Genomic DNA, 19,589 nt, shown 5'->3' on the forward strand with positions numbered 1-19,589 from the left:
CATTTTAAAAATATGACCATAATGGGGTGACTAATAATAAATTTTAACTTATAGCAAATACGGTTGCCTTCTTAATAATTTTGGATGATGGAATTTCTTTCAAAATGAAATTATTTTTGGATTATATTGGACTTTAATTAATTTGCTTCCATTACTATAAAACATAATTCCCATTAGTGGTAATCTAAATCACACTTTTACCATAATATAAGAAAGATTTGTGTTTGTCTAAAAGCTGTACCATAATAGAAGATAGATTCGTGTTTGTCTAAAAACTGTGCTGCGATTCGTTTTGTCACCACAAACTTGCTTTTCTAAATCCTAAATTTATCATCCGAATTTCAATCGAATAATGCACAAGAAAATATAAGATGCCTCAGTCGTTGCAGTCATTTCTTCTGTTGTCAATGGGAAAAAATTATTCTTATTCTTACTTCAATGCCATTGCCAACCGCTGGAATTTTACTTTTTTGCCTCAAGTTTTGGTTTTCCTTTCAGCTCATACGCCAAGTACTGGAAATTCATTCACTTTTCTTCTCCAAATTACTTGAGAAAACAGAATCTGTCTAGTTTGAGTTAATTACTCTGAGAACTGCCAATCAAAGTGTGTCGCTAAGAGAGAAGAAAAGCTTAGGCCGAGGAGGATGCGTGGAGGAGCAAGGGGACGGGGTGAGGAGTCGGAGGATGAAGAGTTTGAGGAGTCGAGAAAAAGACCATTTACTTGTAAGAGGATTTTTTCACTGTTGAAAAATGATCAGTCGAGCTGGAGTGGACTTGACAGGGACAATGTTAGTCGTAGCAGGGCTTCTCGTCCACATGGATTCATCATTTATCCTGATGACTGGTAACTTCTATTACTTTTGATTTGAATTTATCGTTCATCATTTATCATCAAATAGCCATTGACGGGACAGAAACTCCTTCACCTCTGCTTTGTGTGTTTCATATTCGATTTTCTCAAAGTTTAATATTTTGTTTCTAAATTTAGTCTATTTCATATCAAAAATTTTTAACTTTTCGTTTATAGAATTAAATTTTCTTATCGTCTAATGCCAAAAAATAAAACAATATATGTTTAGGAAAAATAAATTTGAAATATAAAAATAAAATAAGAATTATATAAAAAACAAAGAAAGAACACATAATTTTGAAATATATATATAAACATAAATCTATACTCTTATATAAAAGTTGATAGGCCATTTCACCATGCAATATGCCTACTACTACTACTACTACTATTATTACTAATACTATTATTATTATTATTATTATTAATTTGTTAAGCATTTAAATAAGAAAGGAAAGAATGAGGTGTAAGGAAAAAAAGGAAAAAAAATAAAATACAGAGAGAGAGAGAGGGAGAAGTGATAGAATGATTTTTGTTTTCATTTTGGATTTTCAGGGTGTGGGGGGAGATATGTGAATTTGTCCATCTTATTGATTATACTGAGAAAATTTTAAATGAAATTCTATAGGTAAAATTTGTAAAATTTTTAATATAAATAGTTTAATTAAAACTTTATTTTATTTATATTTTGAAAAAGATTTTTATTCTGATTTGTGAGCTCCGAGTTCCCAGTAACGCAAAAGGGGAAAGTGCAAAATTGAGGCGCTCGTATTGTATTTGTATGGTTTGATGGATGAATTAAAAATTGAGAATTGAGTGGAGTAGCGAAATGCAAACGCAGGTGGTACGTGGTGTGGACGCATTTCATACTCGTATGGGCAGTATACTCCTCCTTCTTTACTCCCTTGGAATTCGGCTTTTTCAGAGGACTCCCGCAGAATCTTTTCCTCTTGGACATCGCTGGCCAGGTCGCTTTTCTCTTCGACATTGTTGTCCGATTCTTCCTTGCCTATCGCGACCCTCACTCCTACCGCATGGTCTGCGATCGCAAGCTCATCGCCCTCAGGTCTCTCTCTATCTCTCTCTTCGATATTCCTTCCATTCCTCTTTCCTTGCTACTAAAACCATTCATTCTGTTTTCTTATTGAAACTACAGGTACTTGAAATCCCGTTTTACTGTTGATTTTCTTGGATGTTTGCCCTGGGATGCTATTTACAAGGTACCCATTTCTTACTAATTTTTGTTGCTTTTTTTTTCCCTTTAAAAATATATGCAAAACTTAGAAAGTACCGTGTGGGACACATAACAATATCAAACACTCGCCTTCCTATCCAAGTATTTATGAATGTGTATGATGATTAGTGATCTCAAGTCCTTTTACTCTGACCAGGTCTGTGAGCGAAACGAGCCTATTAGATACATGCTATGGATTAGGCTAAGTCGGGCTTTGCGAGTGACAGAGTTTTTTGAGAAGTTGGAGAAAGATATTCGGATCAATTACCTTTTCATCAGGATTGTGAAGCTTCTTGTTGTTGAATATTATTGCACGCATGCAGCTGGTTGCATCTTTTACTATCTTGCTACTACAGTTCCTCCCTCCAAGGAAGGCTACACATGGATAGGAAGTTTACAGATGGGTGAATATCATTATTCAAATTTTAGAGAGATTGATTTCTGGAAGCGTTATATAGTATCTCTCTATTTTGCCATTGTTACCATGGTAACCGTTGGTAGGTCCTTTCACTTTGTTTAATTTCCATTAGGAGAGTTTGGGTGAATGCAGATGCTTTGATTGCTCTTGATAACATTTTGATTCCTGATTTTGTTTATCATTCCGGTGATTCACTTCAACATTTTCTTTTCTTATGTTTTATATTACTGTAACTCATTATTTATTGTTTTCTCAACTTTATTTGGCGTCATCACACAACTTGGGTTTCTTTTTTTTTTTTTTTAAAGATTCATCCTTCCTAATAGTTTGCATTTCTTCAAACAATGGATGAGTGAAAGCGCTAAGTATCAATAATTGGTTGAATCATATTGCACGTAACGATTCTTTATGTTAAGGATGTTGATGATCTTATAACCATTGAATAGATTTTAATAATGCCTCTACATGATGCTTGTGCTTTACAAGGTGCCCTTTGGTTAGATCTAACGAACTCTGTTTCTCTTTTTTTTTTTCTTAAAGAGAATTCCATGTGCTTGATTTTTCTTTGTTTGATATTGGTTTCTTACATACATACTTGTCAAAAAGTTAGTTGCTAGATCTTGTTTTGGGCACACTTTTAAATATCTCATCCCTTTTTTATAGTACACAGTAATGGTCTTGTTAGTAATAACCACTGTACATTTGTTTTATTGTTTCTGACAATAGTAAGTGGTAGTGGCTCCTTATTACTTGGGACGCTCTATTCTCCTTGTTGATCATGTCCTCTCTTCTGCAGGCTATGGAGACGTACATGCTGTCAATGTCAGAGAGATGATATTTGTCATGATTTATGTTTCTTTTGACATGATTCTTGGTGCTTATCTGCTTGGTAACATGGCAGCATTGATAGTAAAAGGATCAAAGACAGAAAGATTTAGGGATAAAATGACTGACCTTATTAAATACATGAATAGAAATAATCTTGAAAAGCAAATAAGTAAGGAGATTAAAGGCCACCTAAAATTACAGTATGATCGCAGCTATACTGAGGCAACTGTTCTTCAAGATATTCCAGCTTCTATTCGCACTAAGGTAATTTTTAATCCTGAATAATAGGCAGCTCAAGTTCTCAATCTACTGCTGAAATGAGCTTTCCGTATGTCCTAGTATCTTAGCTTTTAAGCTTATCCGTAATGTAATGTTTTACCTAGCAAAACCTTTCTTTAGAAACTGCATGGCTTAACAAACTGCTTTATGTTTTACATATATATTTGGTTATGTGAAATTGTTTTCTTCTCTTAGGAAAATAAAAGATTATCCTTTATACTTGTTCTCTATGTCAATGTAGCATGAACAAACTGGCTTGTGCTTTACGGTAAAATTGAGTACTTTGGTTCATCGATAAGTTATTTTCAATATCAATTGTATATCCTCATTTGCTGCCCTTCCTTGGGTCCCTTTTTAAGTGCTGTGGCATATCTAATGCACTGGGTTCCTAACATACATTATTGGTGTTTTTCTTGTCAGCATAAAATTTTCCCTATAGGCGAGGATTAGACTCGATCTCTAGTTTTATATCCATGGTCTCCATTTTTTATGTTTCATTTGAACTCTGTCTCATTTTTAGGCATTGTGCACAAGACCAGCAGCTTGCCAAAATATTACATATTTATATATGGTAACTTGTATTTTGATTCTTCAAGAATTCTGTTTGAAAGTGCAGATGAAGCTAAATGGTTTCTGCTTTTCTTTACACCTTTTAAAGAGGTGAATAACCATCATATTTTCATGTATTGAACAGTTGTGATGCTTCCAAAACTTAAACTATTAGAAAAAAAAGAAAAAAAAATGCATATTAATCATCCAAATTGAATTGTAATGTCATTGCCTTGTATTTAAGGAGCCCCATGCACCTGGCAAGAGACTTGTATCCCCAAAGTCTGTGGACATGTTGGCATATCATTTTCTGGAGCTATCTCCATATTTGGAAACATGGCTTTAATCGAAATATGGTTGTTAATTTGAATTGTAAGATTAGGTGGAAGATGTTGCAAAAACAAAGCAATTCTATGTTCATAATTTATAAACACATAAAATAGCAACTTTTGTGTTTTTCATGAGAAAATTGTCTTCCGTTAAAGAAACCACAATTATGATTGGTAATTAGTTACACCTTTTGTGTGCTGTGTCATTCTTCTAAACAATCACATAAATGAATAAAAAAACCAGCAAATTGCTCTAGATAATAAGCTTTGTGCTAAAAGGAAAGACTGATTATTCTTTTACATAATTATATCAAACTTACACTCTTTGATGCAATGTTCAACAGCTAACTTTAAAATTTATGTGGAACCAGATGGTTAAAGCTATTTCTTTTTACTCTCGATAGTAATGGCTATAGTCGAACATGCAGTTTTGTAGTCTTTGTAGTGGAATCTGGCTCAGTGTTGCCTGGATTCCTGTTTACACCTGGCTTGATCTTTTATCCTCATTTTGCCTTATGTAGTTTTTTCGGTCCTATGAAATTCCTTAACTCTTACTTATTCTCTTGATTGTCATTGTGATATTAATTTTGGTAAAAGATTGAAAATATCATGAAAGCTCAGAAGAAGCTTTCTTACTTTGGGAATTCAGTAGAATTTAGAGTTTAGGGAAGAGTACTGTAACTGTTGCAACCAGAAAATACTACTTAAAACGTGGGTTTATGAAGCTTACACACACAGAGAGATATATGTGTGTGTGTGTGTGTGTGTGTGTGTGCGTATTATACATAGGTTTTATTATGCTTGGAGGTTAGGTTTTGATTATTGACATCTTTGATATTGAGAAATTTTGAGTTAAACAATGAGATTTTCTGACAATTATTGAGGACGATTAAAAAGTGGTAAGGAGATTAATCTGTGCAGCAGTTCTGGATGTGTATTTGTTCATTTTGCATCTTTTAGCTATTATGTCATTGTTTTTCTGGGAAACTCATGTACATGGTTGGTTGTGCTTTCCACATTCCAGATGTCTGGTGGTGATGGTTTATGCTCATACTATACAATCAATTATGTTTTTTGACAGATCTCACAGAAATTATATGAGCCATTCATCAAAGAAGTTTCTCTATTCAAGGGATGCTCAACAGGATTCATTAAGCAGATTGTAAGCAATTTTATTTGCATATATGAGTAGCTTTTTGATTAGCATAGGACCAAATGGTGTTCATTTTATTTTAGTTTGCTTTATTGTCAGGAAATTTATCAATATGGTTGATCAGTCATGGATTAGGTCAAGTCCATTACCCTTAGTTCTTCTAATTGCCTAGGCCTCCATCTTTTCCAGTGACCCCTTTGTTTTCACATACCATAGTTTGTCATGGAACTATCTTTCTCTTAGATTAATTTTCCAAAAAATGCGTTAATCAAAAAATGACTTCAGCTATGTTGATCGTGTGGTCAATTATAACTTGTAATGCATCAATTTGGAGGATCGTTATAGGCTTTGGTTACCACAACTCTTACTTCAACAAACTAGCTTCTATTCATCTAGTGCTCAAGGATTTATTGTGCCAGTATGCCAATAGATTAAGGAGAAAAGATGAAGCATTTTGATGTGAACATAAAACAAAAATTAAGGGTAGTCAATAAAATGAAATTCTGATTGTGAATGCATTGGTGATCCATCTTTACATTCTCTGTTAGCTTACAAGTTGATGAACAAATTACTACCATACAAATAGCAATGGTTGTTGTAGAAACACTTTTTCACAACAATGGCACTATGTATGGATTTTGGATCAAGCACATAAAACTTCAGAAAGAATAGAAAAGTGAAAGATAACAAAAGAGGAACAATTGCTTTTTCAGCTATTCTTTATAAATTGTATTCTTTATCTTCTAACTTTACCTTAGATAATAAGAACAGAAAAAGAAAATCAGTCGATTTGTATCTTTATTTTCCCCCTTTTTTAGTTCTTTTTCTTCCATTTCATTTTCCTTATGGTTTTCTTCTGTTTTTTATACTCTAACACTGAACACAAATGGTATGCTGAACAACAATTAGATGCAACGGTTAACTGAGGTTAGTTATCACACAAAAGCATGGTGAAAGAATATTTACTTTTAGGTAGAAATTATGATTAATGGTATAGTATAGGTTGGGAGCTTTGTTGTTTTAGTGTTGTATTCAGATTGCAAGATCGAGGGCCTTAGTGAGCCTGTCAAAAAAGGAATTCTTAATGAGCCAAAGGCATGGAGATATACATGAAGTAGCTCTTTAAGGTCAAAGAATGTCATGGAAAGGACAAGGACACTCAGAAGCAGGCTGCAAAGTGGAGATTGTTAAAGACCACACAATTATTTCCTCAGATGTAGAGATGCATTTTCGTAGAATCAGTTGCTATAATCTTGAGTGATGTGTATATAGAAAGTAGAAACTGATTATAACTAAACTGAGCTTGCCATCAAGAGATATGTATCAACAATAAAAGGTTGAAGAACATTTTGGAGCAAAGGGTCTTTACCTGATTATGGTTAGGTTTAGAACATCTAAATTAAGGCCTTACCTTTTAGCACTTTTGTATAAACCTCATTCATTTCTTTTGGGATGGAAGTGCAAGGGGGGAGAAGGGTTCAAACCTTAGGCCTTATCCCTCCTAAGGAGAGGTAACAACCGTTGGACCTAGCTTTGATTGCTGTCTAATTCTCATAAGTTGAGCCTGTGCTCTTGCCAAATCTCTCTAGACCTTTTGGTATTTACCAGAAACTGACTCTCATTGATAGGAGCAGAGTGTGGTACTATGGAATGTGACATGAAACTACTTTTGAGTGCTTTAAGGATATGGGAGCTCAGGGAAAGAAAAAAAAGAAAATCACTGTGGCAATGGTGACAAAGGGTTGGTTTGTTAGGAGTTAGAGGTGACATTTAAATTGTGTTATTGATTGCAATGAGTTAGATAATATGTGAGTTAAAAATTTAAAAGCAGGGCCAAGTGTAGTAGCATGACAATGGTACTGCTAAGCAAATGGTTTTCTTTGTCTAAATAGTCAATTATCCATAATCCTCTAACATTGATGAGACTTGTGATGCAGAATTGAACTCAAGTCTACTTATAACTCTAGATGGAAAGCTGGGAAACCTTCAACTGAATGTGGGCTGTGGCATGAAGAACATGATTTTCAAGTTATAACAACTTGATGAACCCACCCTTAAATTTATCATTAAAATATTCATAGAACAGTTAACTTGAATGATGCTTTAGAGTTTCTTTACATTTCCCTACACTAAAATGGGTATTCTAAGATGTGAAATTGTGAAAGAACTTTCCCCATATAATAAAAAGCACAATACTAGCATCCTTGCAATTCTTGACCTGTCTCAATGTATTATTTAGTTTAAGTTGAATATCAGTTAATGAAAAGTGGAACTTCTTGTTCCCTACTTTGTGTGAGATGAGTGGCATCAACCATGTGCCTCAAATATTTAGTTATGTATAATATATTATTATATTTCTTTCTTTCTTTTGCAATTTAGAACTCTCCATGATGTTTCAGTCTCTAAAATTGCACCAAGTTTTGGGCTTCATAGCAATTATTTTTAAAGAAATGTATCATTCCTTGTGATTTGTCAGGCAATTAAAGTCCATGAGGAGTTTTTTCTTCCGGGCGAAGTGATTATTGAACAGGGAAATGTAGTTGACCAACTCTATATTGTTTGTCATGGAAAAGTGGTAAGATTTTCTTCAACCAACTCTATGCTGTTGTCTTCAGTTATGTTTTTAAAAGAATGCATATCTTAATATAAATATTTTTTTATCAAGTTGTTTCTGTCCCAATAAAATATTTACTGAAAAAATTTTAGGGATCTTGAATCAGTTCCCTCTTTGTCAGTTATGATTGGTGATTATTTCCATTATCTGGCTTTTTATACTGGCAGTTTCAATATCTTCTAGGCTTGACTTGATTCATCCAAGAAACTCTTGCTGTTGTTTCTGCCGACACATAAGTTTCTTAGGCATCAATGCCAAATTTTGTGTAAGCAACAAATCTAGATCAATAACAGCTGAAGAGAGACATATATAGATCAGTTATATATTCAAGGGCTGATTTTCTAATATTTAAGGCCAGGGAATAGAAGATAAGTCTTTCTTGGATACTTCCATTATTGCCAATAAAACTGAAGGAAAAGTTCTTTGTATAACATAAAATCCTTTAGTAAAATAGATCTTTTATCTTAAAAATAAGTTTAATTAAAGCTGCCCAAAGTTACATAAAAAAAAAAAAAAAAAAACTAAAAACACATAAAGCCTTTAAAAATAAATCTGTTATGGTTAGGTAAACTGTAAACACAGTTGTGCTGCAAATCCATGCTACAATGCCTTGCTACAATAATCGGAAGTGAAATCTTTTTGTTCAAATTTTCATTTATTGTTTAATTTTTAAAAATTAGCCTTGGCATCATATGTGAAAAAGGTGGAATTCTATAATAACTAATGGATGTGTAAAATTTAACTCTCTATCTAAGAAGATTGACATTTTCTAATAAAATCCAATCTGAAGAAGAAAAGCACAATAAATTTTATGTACAATACATTATACTGGATATATATTTTTTTATTACGTTAAAAGTACTTAGACCAATCCATTTTAGAACTTTTTGCTAACAATATTTCTAAATTTAAGATGCCTTGATTACTACTTGGGACATAAAATAATGTTGGATATGTGGAAAAACTAAAAAATAAAACTGTGGAAAACTAAGAGTAAAATTGAATGTATATTAAAAAACTGCTCTTAAGAATTATACAAGCACATCAGGTTTATATATAACTAATTAGAGGGTAAACTAGAAAACTAAATCTGCCTAAAACTAATCTTATAATTGAGGGATTATCTATCCTAATTTTTTATCTTTAATTATAATGATACAAATACTTAATTCTAGGGATACAAATATAAATATACAGATTATAAGATTACAACTAGCTATAACTAAGTGTTTTCCTATACTCTTTCTCAAGTTAGTGAGTAGGTGTTTTTCATTCCTAGCTTGGAAATAATTTCTTGAAATGTTACACTACTGAGACCTTTAGTCAACACATCTGCAAGTTGATCTTTGGTTGATACATACAATGTACAAATCAACCCATTGTCTAGTTTCTCTTTTATGAAATGTTGGTCTACTTCAATGTGTTTTGTTTTGTCATGTTGCATAGGATTGTGTGCAATGCTTCTTGCAAACTTGTTATCATAGTAAAGTCTCATTGGTCCATCCCACTTGATCTTTAAGTCTTCTAATATAATCTTTAGTCACAATAGTTCACAAATTCCTTGAGCCATTGCTTTAAACTTTGCTTCAGCACTTGATCTTGTCACCATATTCTGTTTTTTACTCCTCCAAGTCACAAGATCACCACCTAGGAAAGTGCAATAGCCTGAGGTGGATCTTCTATCTGTTATCAAACTTGCATAATCCGCATCTATATATACCTCTAGAATCAGCCCCGAATTTCTTTTGAATAAGATACCTCTCCCTAGATTGGCCTTCGAATAGTGTAATACACGGCCTATAGGTGCACTTTTTTAAGACTATGTATAAATTGAATTATCACACTCACAGCATATGCAATATTAGGTTTAGTATGTGAGAGATAAATGAGTCTTTCGACTAATCTCTGGTACATCTCTCTACCTACAATAGCATCTTAATTAGCTTCTCCAAGTTTATGATTAGGATCTATAGGGGTATTTGCAGGTTTACATGCGAGCTTCCTAGTTTCCTTCAAAAGATCTATCACATATTTTAGTTGTGAGATGAAAATACTATGCTGTGAGTGAGGTATTTGAATTCCTAGGAAGTACTTCAATCTCCCTAGCTCTTTTATCTTAAATTCCCTAGCCAAACACTGATTTAGAAATTCTTTCTCTTTGCCATCATCTCTAGTTACAATTATATCATCAACATACACTAATATAGAATTGTGATTTTTCCTGAATCCTAGTGCTTGATAAACTATGTATGATCTCCTTAACTCTGCTTATATCCCATTACTAGCATCACTTTGGCAAATTTCCCGAACCAAGCCCTAGGAGACTATTTACGGCCATATAAAGCCTTTTTCAGCTTGTATAGTGTGTTTGCTTTTAGATGACCTCCAAATCTTGGTGGAAACTTCATATATATTTTTTCTTCCAAATCACCATGTAGAAAAGCATTCTTTACATCAAATTGTTGAAGCTGCAAATTGAAATTTGCAGCCAAGGATAACAAAGTCCTAACTGTATTCATCTTAGCAACTAGAGCAAAAATTTCTAGATAATCCTCTCTATAAGTTTGAGTGTAGCCCTTAGCCACCAATCTGGCCTTATACCTTTCAACAATACCATTCGTCTTGTATTTTACAATGAAAACCCATTTACACCCAACTAGATTTTTTCCTTTAAGCAACTCTACCAGTTCCCATGTGTTCTTTTTCACTAAGGCCTCCATTTCTATTTTCATAGTTTGTCTCCATTTCTCATTGGATAATGCCTCGGATAATATAGTTGGAATAGAAATAGTGTTTAGGCTCACAAGGATATTTTTGTGGAATGGTGAGAATTTTTCAAATGACACAATTAGAGATTGGGTATAATGGATGCTTAGTACATTCTCTGGTTTCTTACCTAATGGAAATAGCCAAATCATAATCACTTGTTATTTTTTAGGAGATTCATGCTCATTTTGAGAAATAGAGTTAGAGACTATAGTTATCTCATTTCTAGAGTTAGGATCAAGTTTTTGGACCTACATCGGTTCAAGAGCTGGAACTTTCTTTTTTGAGTACAATTGTAATTCCCTCATAGAATCAAGAATAATATTATCCTTTGTTACAGCTTCTGTGTTTGGAATGGGTTCAGACTCAAATTCAATATTTGACTTGGACTCAGAAGAAATAGGTTTAGACTTAGAGGAATTAATGTGTGAAAATGCTGAGGAGGAGGACAAGTTAAGTAAAAAAAAGTCTATCCTTATCTTCCATGAATGAAGTCTCCCCCTTAAGATAAGGTTGAGTAAAAAATGGTTTACTTTCTTCAAAAGTCACATCTGTAGACACAATGTTTTGGTAGGAGGACGATAGTACTTATACCCTTTGTGAGTTGATGAATACCCCACAAAAATACACCTAACTGCACTAGGATCCAACTTCCCCCTATTATGATTGTGAACATGAACAAATGATGTACAACCAAATATCCTAGGTGTGAGGTTATTTGTGGTATAAAAGTTGGGATAGAATTGTGAGAGTAGTTTTATAGGAGTTTTAAATCTCAAAACCCTTGAAGGTAACTTACTTATAATGTGTGTGCTAGTGATAATAGTTTCCCTTCAGTAGGATTTGGATACGTTTGCTTGAAAAAGTAAGGCTTGGGTTGTGGCTAGTAAATGGTTGTTTTTCCTCTCTGCCACTCCATTTTGTTATGGAGTATTAACATGACTCAAAGATAATCCCCTTTTTTTGGAAATAGGTAGATAGATTTTGGTTGAAATAGTCTCTTGCATTATCAGACCTAAATCTCTTGATTTTTACTCCAAATTGATTTTGGATCATGTTTTGGAAGCTAAAAAACTCACTATTTACATTTGATTTGGATTTAAGTAAAAATATCCAAGAAACCATAGTACAATCATCTATGAAAGAAACAAACCACCTTGCACCAGAAGTATTAGGAATTGTAGAGGGACCTCATATGCACCAGAAATATTAGGAATTGAAAAACTACTCTTAAGAATTATATAAGCACCTTAGATTTATATACAACTAACTAGAGGGTAAACTAGAAAACTAAATCTTCCTAAAACTGATCCTATAATTGAGGGATTGTCTATCATAATTTTCTGTCCTTAATTCTAGGGATATAAATATAAATATACCGATTACAAGATTTCAACTAGTTGTAACTAAGTGTTTTCCCACAGAATATATACTTGATGTCTAGAAAAAGTTCATACCACAATTTCCTTAGACTTAAACTTTTACATTTAGTGGTGTCCCGTTTAATTTTTAATTTTGTAAGCATTGGCAATTAACAGTTTAAAAATATGCACAGGTGGAAGTAGGGAGAGGCAAAGACGATGAAAATGGGGATCTCTTTATGGATCTCCAAACTTTTAGCTCTTTTGGTGAAGTTTCTTTCCTTTGCAACACTCCTCAGCCTTACACAATCCGAGTTTGTGAGTTGTGTAGGGTGTTACGACTTGATAAACGATCATTTACAGAGACGGTTGAGATATTCTTCTTTGATGGACGGATTATCTTGAACAATCTTCTTGAGGTGAATTAACACAAATAATAATGTTCCTCTTTTACCACATCTTTTGGATCATTATTTCCTTAAATATTGATCATCGTAATGATTTTATTTGTATAACTATCATCTTAATTGACTGCAAAAACTTTTGAGTGCCTTTCTTTAGCCTAGAATTGTGAAATGAGTGACTTACTGAGTTTCATCGAAACAAGTCTTTTGATTTACAGGGAAAAGATTCCAATATGCAGAATGAAATATTGGAGTCAGATGTTAACCTTTATATTGGAAAGCTTGAATCTGAACTAGCTGCAAGGTTGAATTGTGCTGCCTACCATGGAGATTTATATCGATTGAAACTTCTGATTGGAGCTGGCGCAGATCCTAGTAAGACAGACTATGATGGAAGATCACCCTTGGTATGGTTTCTTGTGAGCTAAGTTTTCCTTGAATATTTTCAAACCATAAGACTGCTTTTCTGAATATTACCGTTCTATACTCTTTTCATATCTTATACAGTATAAATCTGTATTCTGAAAAATATATTAGGGTGATTCAGATTATTGAAAATCTTAAGAGGGTATAACCGTTTCAAATTGGAAATAAATGCATCAATCCATTTGAAATTAAGTGCCACAACAATAAAGTGAAGAGTCCTGTACTATGTTTTGACTCTCTATTGTAACATTTTCCCTCGGCAACAACACCCACAAGATAAAAATGGAAGAAGAAAGGGCCACATTAGAAGAGTAGAAGAACGGAAGTTTTCTAGATAATTTCTTTAATGATGTGGATGTGTAACAAGCTCCCGTTTACATCTACATGGCTTTGGGGGCAATACTGTGCAATGGTTTGTTCAAATGATTTGAGTTATTCATGGAGAAAATGGTGAGTGAAAGCAACGAAACTACAACTTGAGATGCTACATGAACTCTAGTCTCACAAAAATACCATATGTAAATAACAGAATTTGAACCCTGAGCACTAAAACTAAGATTCCAAAACTTTATCAACCAGCCACATAATTGTTGGCTAAAGTATTATTATTTGTGGGTGTTTTTCTCAATTCATACCTCAAAGATCTTGGGAGTTTGTGTTTATAAGTACTACTTATTTTATAATTCTATTCATAAATTGCATATGGTGGACAGAGTCTTCAGGTTTTAGATAGTGTTATGTCTTATGAAGTTAGATCATGCCAATGTTTTGAAATAAATGATGATGGGGATTAATTGTTAAATATAGGAGTGTAAACAAACAGTGCTTTCAACGAAATTTTCGTGAACAATTTTGATTTCTGTTCGTTTATGTGCGTTTATTAAGATTAATAAATAATCTTGAACAACATTTTTATATTTGTTTATTAAATGAAACAAACATGAACAAAGGTCTGCTTAGTTTGTATATGCTCACGAATAAACTCGTTTAATTTTCGCAAACAATTTTGATTATAATGTCTAAACCATTGAAACTTAGACAACTTTAACCTTTAATATGTTTTATCAATATATAAATTATAATATAAAATTTATATCATTAGAAGTTATATATAACATAGAATAAAAATTATCTCTTTAACTTTTTAAAATTTATTATAAAATAATTTTTTATGTGCTTAAAAATGGATACTTAGATAAGTTTAGATGTAGAAATTTGAAAAATAGAAAACTTACCTGCACATTTATCCCACATCAGCACAACAGCCAAGATAAAAGGGGAATGAATCTTTAAATAACCCCTGCCAGCCATTCACTCAAGAAAAAGTGATAAATCTGAAAGCTAGCAGCCATTGGCCCACTTGATCATGAGCTTTAATTGGCTATAATTATCTTCTATTGGGATTTAACCCTTTTTTTATTAATATAAAAGTTTTTTTTTTTTTGGCTTTTGTTATTGGTTTAAGTAAATAGTTAGTGTAGAGCTAGTGTTCAAAGCTCGGTAAGCAAAACCGAGCTTAGTCTCAATACACATTTTCAAGTTTGATTAAAAGCTTGTTTATGTTCATGATCGTCAAAGTTTAACTGAACTGAGCCTGGACAAGTGAATATTCTTTTCGTTTACAGCCCTAATTAAATATTACCTATCATATTTAGTATTTGTTCTAGTGCTATTATCTCAGGTTCTAATGTATAGGTATTATAAAATGATCTCATGCCTTTTGCATTGTGAAATTACATCTAATCAGTTTCAGCACCATTGCTGGTAAATTTGGAAAATTATTTATGTATGTTTGCCTTTTATTTACTAGGATTTAGATTATGGGGAAAGGATAGTGTATTTATTAGACTAGATTTAGTTAGTACCAAACCAGGTATCTTACTCTTGAAGTGAGTTTGGCTTCTTTACAATTAAATTCCTATATTCCTCCCACCCTTCTTCTCAAATCCCCTTTTTTCAGTCTTGGGATGCATTTAACACTGCAAGACATCAAGAAAGGACTGTATAATCTGTTTCCTACTGTACTGATGATGATATTGCTAATGGTCTAGGCAATCTTGTAATTGGTAGCGTTATAGGAATTCACTAGCCATTTGTTTTTCCTTTGTCTTTTAACAATGTGGCAGATGAATCTAAGCTTTTTGTGTCTCATACCCTGAAAGGCGGTTCAACTTTCAGGAATCCTACATTTAAAACATTCTTATATGTATTGACTACATAGCTCTAATTGTAAGTATGAATCAGATTTATATTTATTTCTTGCTAATAAACAAGTAATTGACAGCCATGGAGAGACATAAATTATGGACTTTGTTTAAGTAACAAGCTTAAAGATGCTCTCTTGCATAAGAGTAGAAGAAAGGGAATTGATAAAATGAGTTGCAAGAGGGAACAAACTGGATAACTTCATTTCCCAAATGATCTGTATAGTGTGGTTTTGCAGCTCATAGAGTAGGACTGAAACAAACAAAAAAGAAACACATTTCAAGTATGCAATCAAAACAAGTAAAATTTCAGTGGATGACTGTGAATCTAGTCATGTTTGTTGATAGTAAACCGGTAGTTGATTGGTCATGTTTGCACTGGATGCATATGTGGAATGCAAGTATTGAGATGGAAAGTTTTCTCATTCCATATCAATTTACTTAGGTATCTAGTGATTGTGATGGAAATGCAAGCCCTTCATTTGACCCTGCTTAACAGAGAGGTCCTATGATAGTGCATAGTCTTTCTGTTTTTAACCATTTTAAGTTTGTCAATTTTACCAGAGTTTCTGGCATTGCTGGTGGCCTGATAACCCGGGTCTCAGTCAAAATTGAGTCACAAGATAAACAACCTGAGCTGTCTGGAGCTCAAGCAGATGCATACAAGATTCGAAATTGCTGTATTAAAGCCCAAGCTCCATAAAACTTTGTTGACCAACCTTCAAGAAGGAGTAATCATCTTACTGAGTTCATTCATCCTAGTTGTCTTAACATGTAGGGGAAACACATTTCATTATGTGTGCGCTTGTTTTCTGTCTTGTGCATATGTTGTTGTACCAAGATTTTACTTTTGCAACTTAACTGACAAGGGTTTGTGTTTTTTTTTTTTTTTTTTTTTGTATTTGGTTTAGTTTGCATCATTTTCGTTTTAACATAACAAATATGAACCTTCTTTTATGATGGTCTTAAGTGTCTTCTTCTTTTACAGCATATTGTTGCATCCAAAGGATATGAAGAAATTACTGGTTTTCTTATTGAACAGAAAGTAGACATTAACATTTCGGGTAAGTTTCTTATGTGGTATGTTTCTGTAAATTACCTCCATGAATTATGCACATATTTTCTAACTGGATATTGCCTCCAGTGAAATCTACTAATACAGTTTGTTAAATCTTTATCAGATAAGTTTGGGAACACTCCTTTGCTTGAAGCTGTCAAGCATGGGCATGACCAAGTTGCTTCTTTACTTGTTCAAGCGGGAGCATTACTCACAATGGATGATGCCAGTGGTTTTCTCTGTATGACTGTTGCAAGAAGGGATTTGGATCTCCTAAAACGTGCTTTGGCTTGTGGCATTGATCCAAATGCCAAAAGTTATGATTACCGAACAGCGCTTCATGTTGCTGCCTCAGAAGGGCTATATTTAGTGGCCAAAATACTTCTAGAAGCAGGAGCTAGCGTTTTCTCAAAAGACAGGTATAATTTGTAAACTGATCCGGTCTTTCCAGGACCAAAAGAGGTCCTGTGTTCTTAAATTATTCTTAGCATTTTATGATTATTTTTCATTGAGAAAACCTTTTCCCTTAGGGTTCATATTCATAATATACGCATGATTTTGACCCTATTATTAAACCTACTGCAATGTTTCTCAGTTTCTTGAACTTGGCATATAGGTCTAAAAGTGATGACCCAATAAACTAGTCTCAATTAATTTCAGAAGGAAGTTGCTTTAGTTGAACATGTTTCATGTTCACACTCAATGCTGAGTTTTGGAACTTGTGATGGTTCACACTTTAGAGCTGTTGGTGTAATTATAACCAGTTATTCATTCATGTACTTTTGTTAAAAAATAGAATGAGCCATGTTTGGCAATCATAGTTGTAAGCTCAGCAATTCAGTTCCTGAAACTCTTCAATTTGTTAATTTGTTAATAGTAGAAGGTCCATGTTTATCCCAAAATTAAGATAAGAACAGTCAGTAGAAGAACCATAGTTGTGTGCCAGTGGTGTTTAATAGTTGCTATTTTCTATTTGTGCTTTGATATTTGCTGTTCTGTCAGAATTTTCCAAAAGTGGTAAGTTTAGTTAAGCCAACTCCTGTTTGTAGATGGGGAAATACTCCACTTGATGAAGCCCACATAGTTGGAAATAGGAATTTGATTGGATTGCTTGAAGCTGCAAGAGCTTCTCAGATGACTGAGTTCTCTGATTGTCCTCAACAAATTCGAGGTACAACCTAAACCTTATAGTTGTATAGCTTGTATAGACGATCTGTTTGTGACCTTGAGTTCTAAGAAACATTCACTTGCCATGAAAGTCCATTCTCTAAAACTAAAATTCTAGCCAATTTATCTACCATCTCAGTGACCTTTTTCAAATTAAGCCAGGAAGTTAATCAATAGAACTAATTTGGAATCCCAACACTATCCTTGAACACTAGTTTGTTCTCTAATTTATATTGCTCTGGGAACAATAACACTCTTCTTTTAAATTCTAAAGTAATCAGTTTTCAGAGAGTTTTTGTTTTCTCTTTCTCTGTTCTTCTTTGTCATGCATTTGGTTTGATGGGCCAAAATTGCCTTTGAATTGTGAAATGTATATTTTTTTGCACTCAATTCTTTAACTTAATTATAAACTAGATATGAGAGTTGTTTATGTAGCCTGCATACTTCCCATTGCAATCTTTTGCTACATATTGGGTTATCTTCTGGTATCTTCCTTTTTAAAAAAAAAAAAAAATTTTTTGGAAGAACCTTTTTAGTGTTTCTTTCAGAAAATGAGAAGTCGTAAGGTTGAAGGCTGTATTTGATGATTAAGGAAAAAGAAAAAGTTATACATAGGCAGTTGTGTGATGGTTAAAGCATCTGTAACTTTACATATATGCAGTTGTATGACGGTAAAAAAACATCGATCATGTTTCAGCTAACAAGGTTTGATTTGTCTATTAGGATACACAAATATAAATGTTTTTCATTAAAATAGAATTATTCCAAAAAAATAATATATTTCAAAAGCTTACATCTTCCTAGCTGAAAACAGCTTCAATTAAATGTTATTTTCTTAATGATAAATCATAATTAATAAAATTAATATTATAATGTAATTAGCTAAACCTATAACATAAGATTGTTGATGTCTTTCAAGAATTTTGAAATGCATACTTCACTTATCCTTCTAGTTTTATACCTAAGAAAAAAAACAACAGGCCCATTTGCTCCTCCGTAGTTCACTTTACTTCTTTTTCTGCATCAAACAATCTAGCTAGTAAGTAAGGTATTGTACCATGATGAATCTATTCTATATGGTTTATGAGCATACTCTCTAAAGTCTCAATTAGTTATGATACTTAGATTTGATTGTCAAGTGAGGGATGTCAAGCATATGATCTTTCTAGTTTCGAGATGTGATTTATTTGTGGAGTTATTTTATGAAAATTTCAGCGACTAATAACATATATGTGTGTGTGTGGGTATATATATATATATATATATATATTTGCCAATAACAGCTGAGATGTGGAAGAAGAAATGCACGGTTTTCCCATTTCACCCATGGCATCAAAAAGAGGAGCGAAGACAGGGAGTTGTCTTATGGGTGCCGCAGAGCATGGAAGAACTAATCAAGGCGGCGAAGGTGGAGTTAGAATGTGGTGATAGTTCCTGCATTTTGTCGGAGGATGGTGGTAAAATTCTTGATGCCAATATGATTAGTAATGATCAAAAGCTATTTTTGGTTAATTAGTCTTAATTCATGAATAATTCTTACTTAACAAGTTGTACTACTTCTGATACTTATATAAAAGTTCTAGTCAAATGATTGCATTTAAGATTTATATATATATATATATATATATATATATATATATATGTTTGTGAGATGGAATCATTGTTGATTAAAAACAAAATGTGAATTAATCCATCAGTAATTGATGTAAGAGTGATTTTTTTTTTTTTTTTCACTTCAATAGAATGATCTATACCGTCATGTTTAACCATTATTTTGTCTAATTAACATCTTTTTAACCCTTCTAATTTGCATCTTTTTAACGCATTATTGCCCAACCTTTTGATTTGACAAAGTTGGCTCAAACCTTAATGTATTGTGATAGAATTTTTTGTGATCAAACCTGGATTGACTGGTATTAACTAAGAATTTTTCGTGATCCAACCTAGATT

The 19,589-nt window shown here is 33.0% G+C and overlaps 1 protein-coding gene across 5 annotated transcripts; it reads left to right on the forward strand.

Annotated features, from left to right (window-relative positions):
* The first annotated feature begins 302 nt into the window (after positions 1–302).
* Positions 303–19,383, forward strand: LOC111282299 (potassium channel SKOR-like). 5 transcript variants are annotated; one of them, XM_022870330.2, is made up of 13 exons: positions 303–844; positions 1,692–1,916; positions 2,007–2,070; positions 2,242–2,581; positions 3,299–3,594; positions 5,569–5,649; positions 8,117–8,215; positions 12,576–12,800; positions 12,989–13,192; positions 16,404–16,479; positions 16,597–16,891; positions 17,522–17,643; positions 18,923–19,383. In XM_022870330.2, exons 1-13 carry the CDS (start codon positions 645–647, stop codon positions 19,153–19,155), a joined length of 2,460 nt encoding a protein of 819 aa, XP_022726065.2. In that variant the 5' UTR covers positions 303–644; the 3' UTR covers positions 19,156–19,383. The 5 variants fall into 5 exon arrangements, with proteins under 5 accessions (XP_022726065.2, XP_022726072.2, XP_022726079.2 ...); XM_022870337.2 differs by having other exon boundaries at positions 13,004–13,192; XM_022870352.2 differs by lacking the exon at positions 303–844 and adding an exon at positions 1,335–1,478.
* Positions 19,384–19,589: the final 206 nt, after the last annotated feature.

This window comes from Durio zibethinus, chromosome 17, assembly GCF_047325235.1.
Source record: "Durio zibethinus cultivar Kanyao isolate XHJ-2024 chromosome 17, ASM4732523v1, whole genome shotgun sequence".
Classification (NCBI taxonomy): Eukaryota; Viridiplantae; Streptophyta; class Magnoliopsida; order Malvales; family Malvaceae; genus Durio; species Durio zibethinus.

Coding starts and splice junctions, on each gene's coding strand:
- LOC111282299 (XM_022870330.2), top strand. CDS start 645: ATGCGTGGAGGAGCAAGGGGACGGGGTGAGGAGTCGGAGGATGAAGAG. Junction 1,917..2,006: donor CGCAAGCTCATCGCCCTCAG/GTCTCTCTCTAT, acceptor TTGAAACTACAG/GTACTTGAAATCCCGTTTTA. Junction 16,892..17,521: donor AGCGTTTTCTCAAAAGACAG/GTATAATTTGTA, acceptor TCCTGTTTGTAG/ATGGGGAAATACTCCACTTG.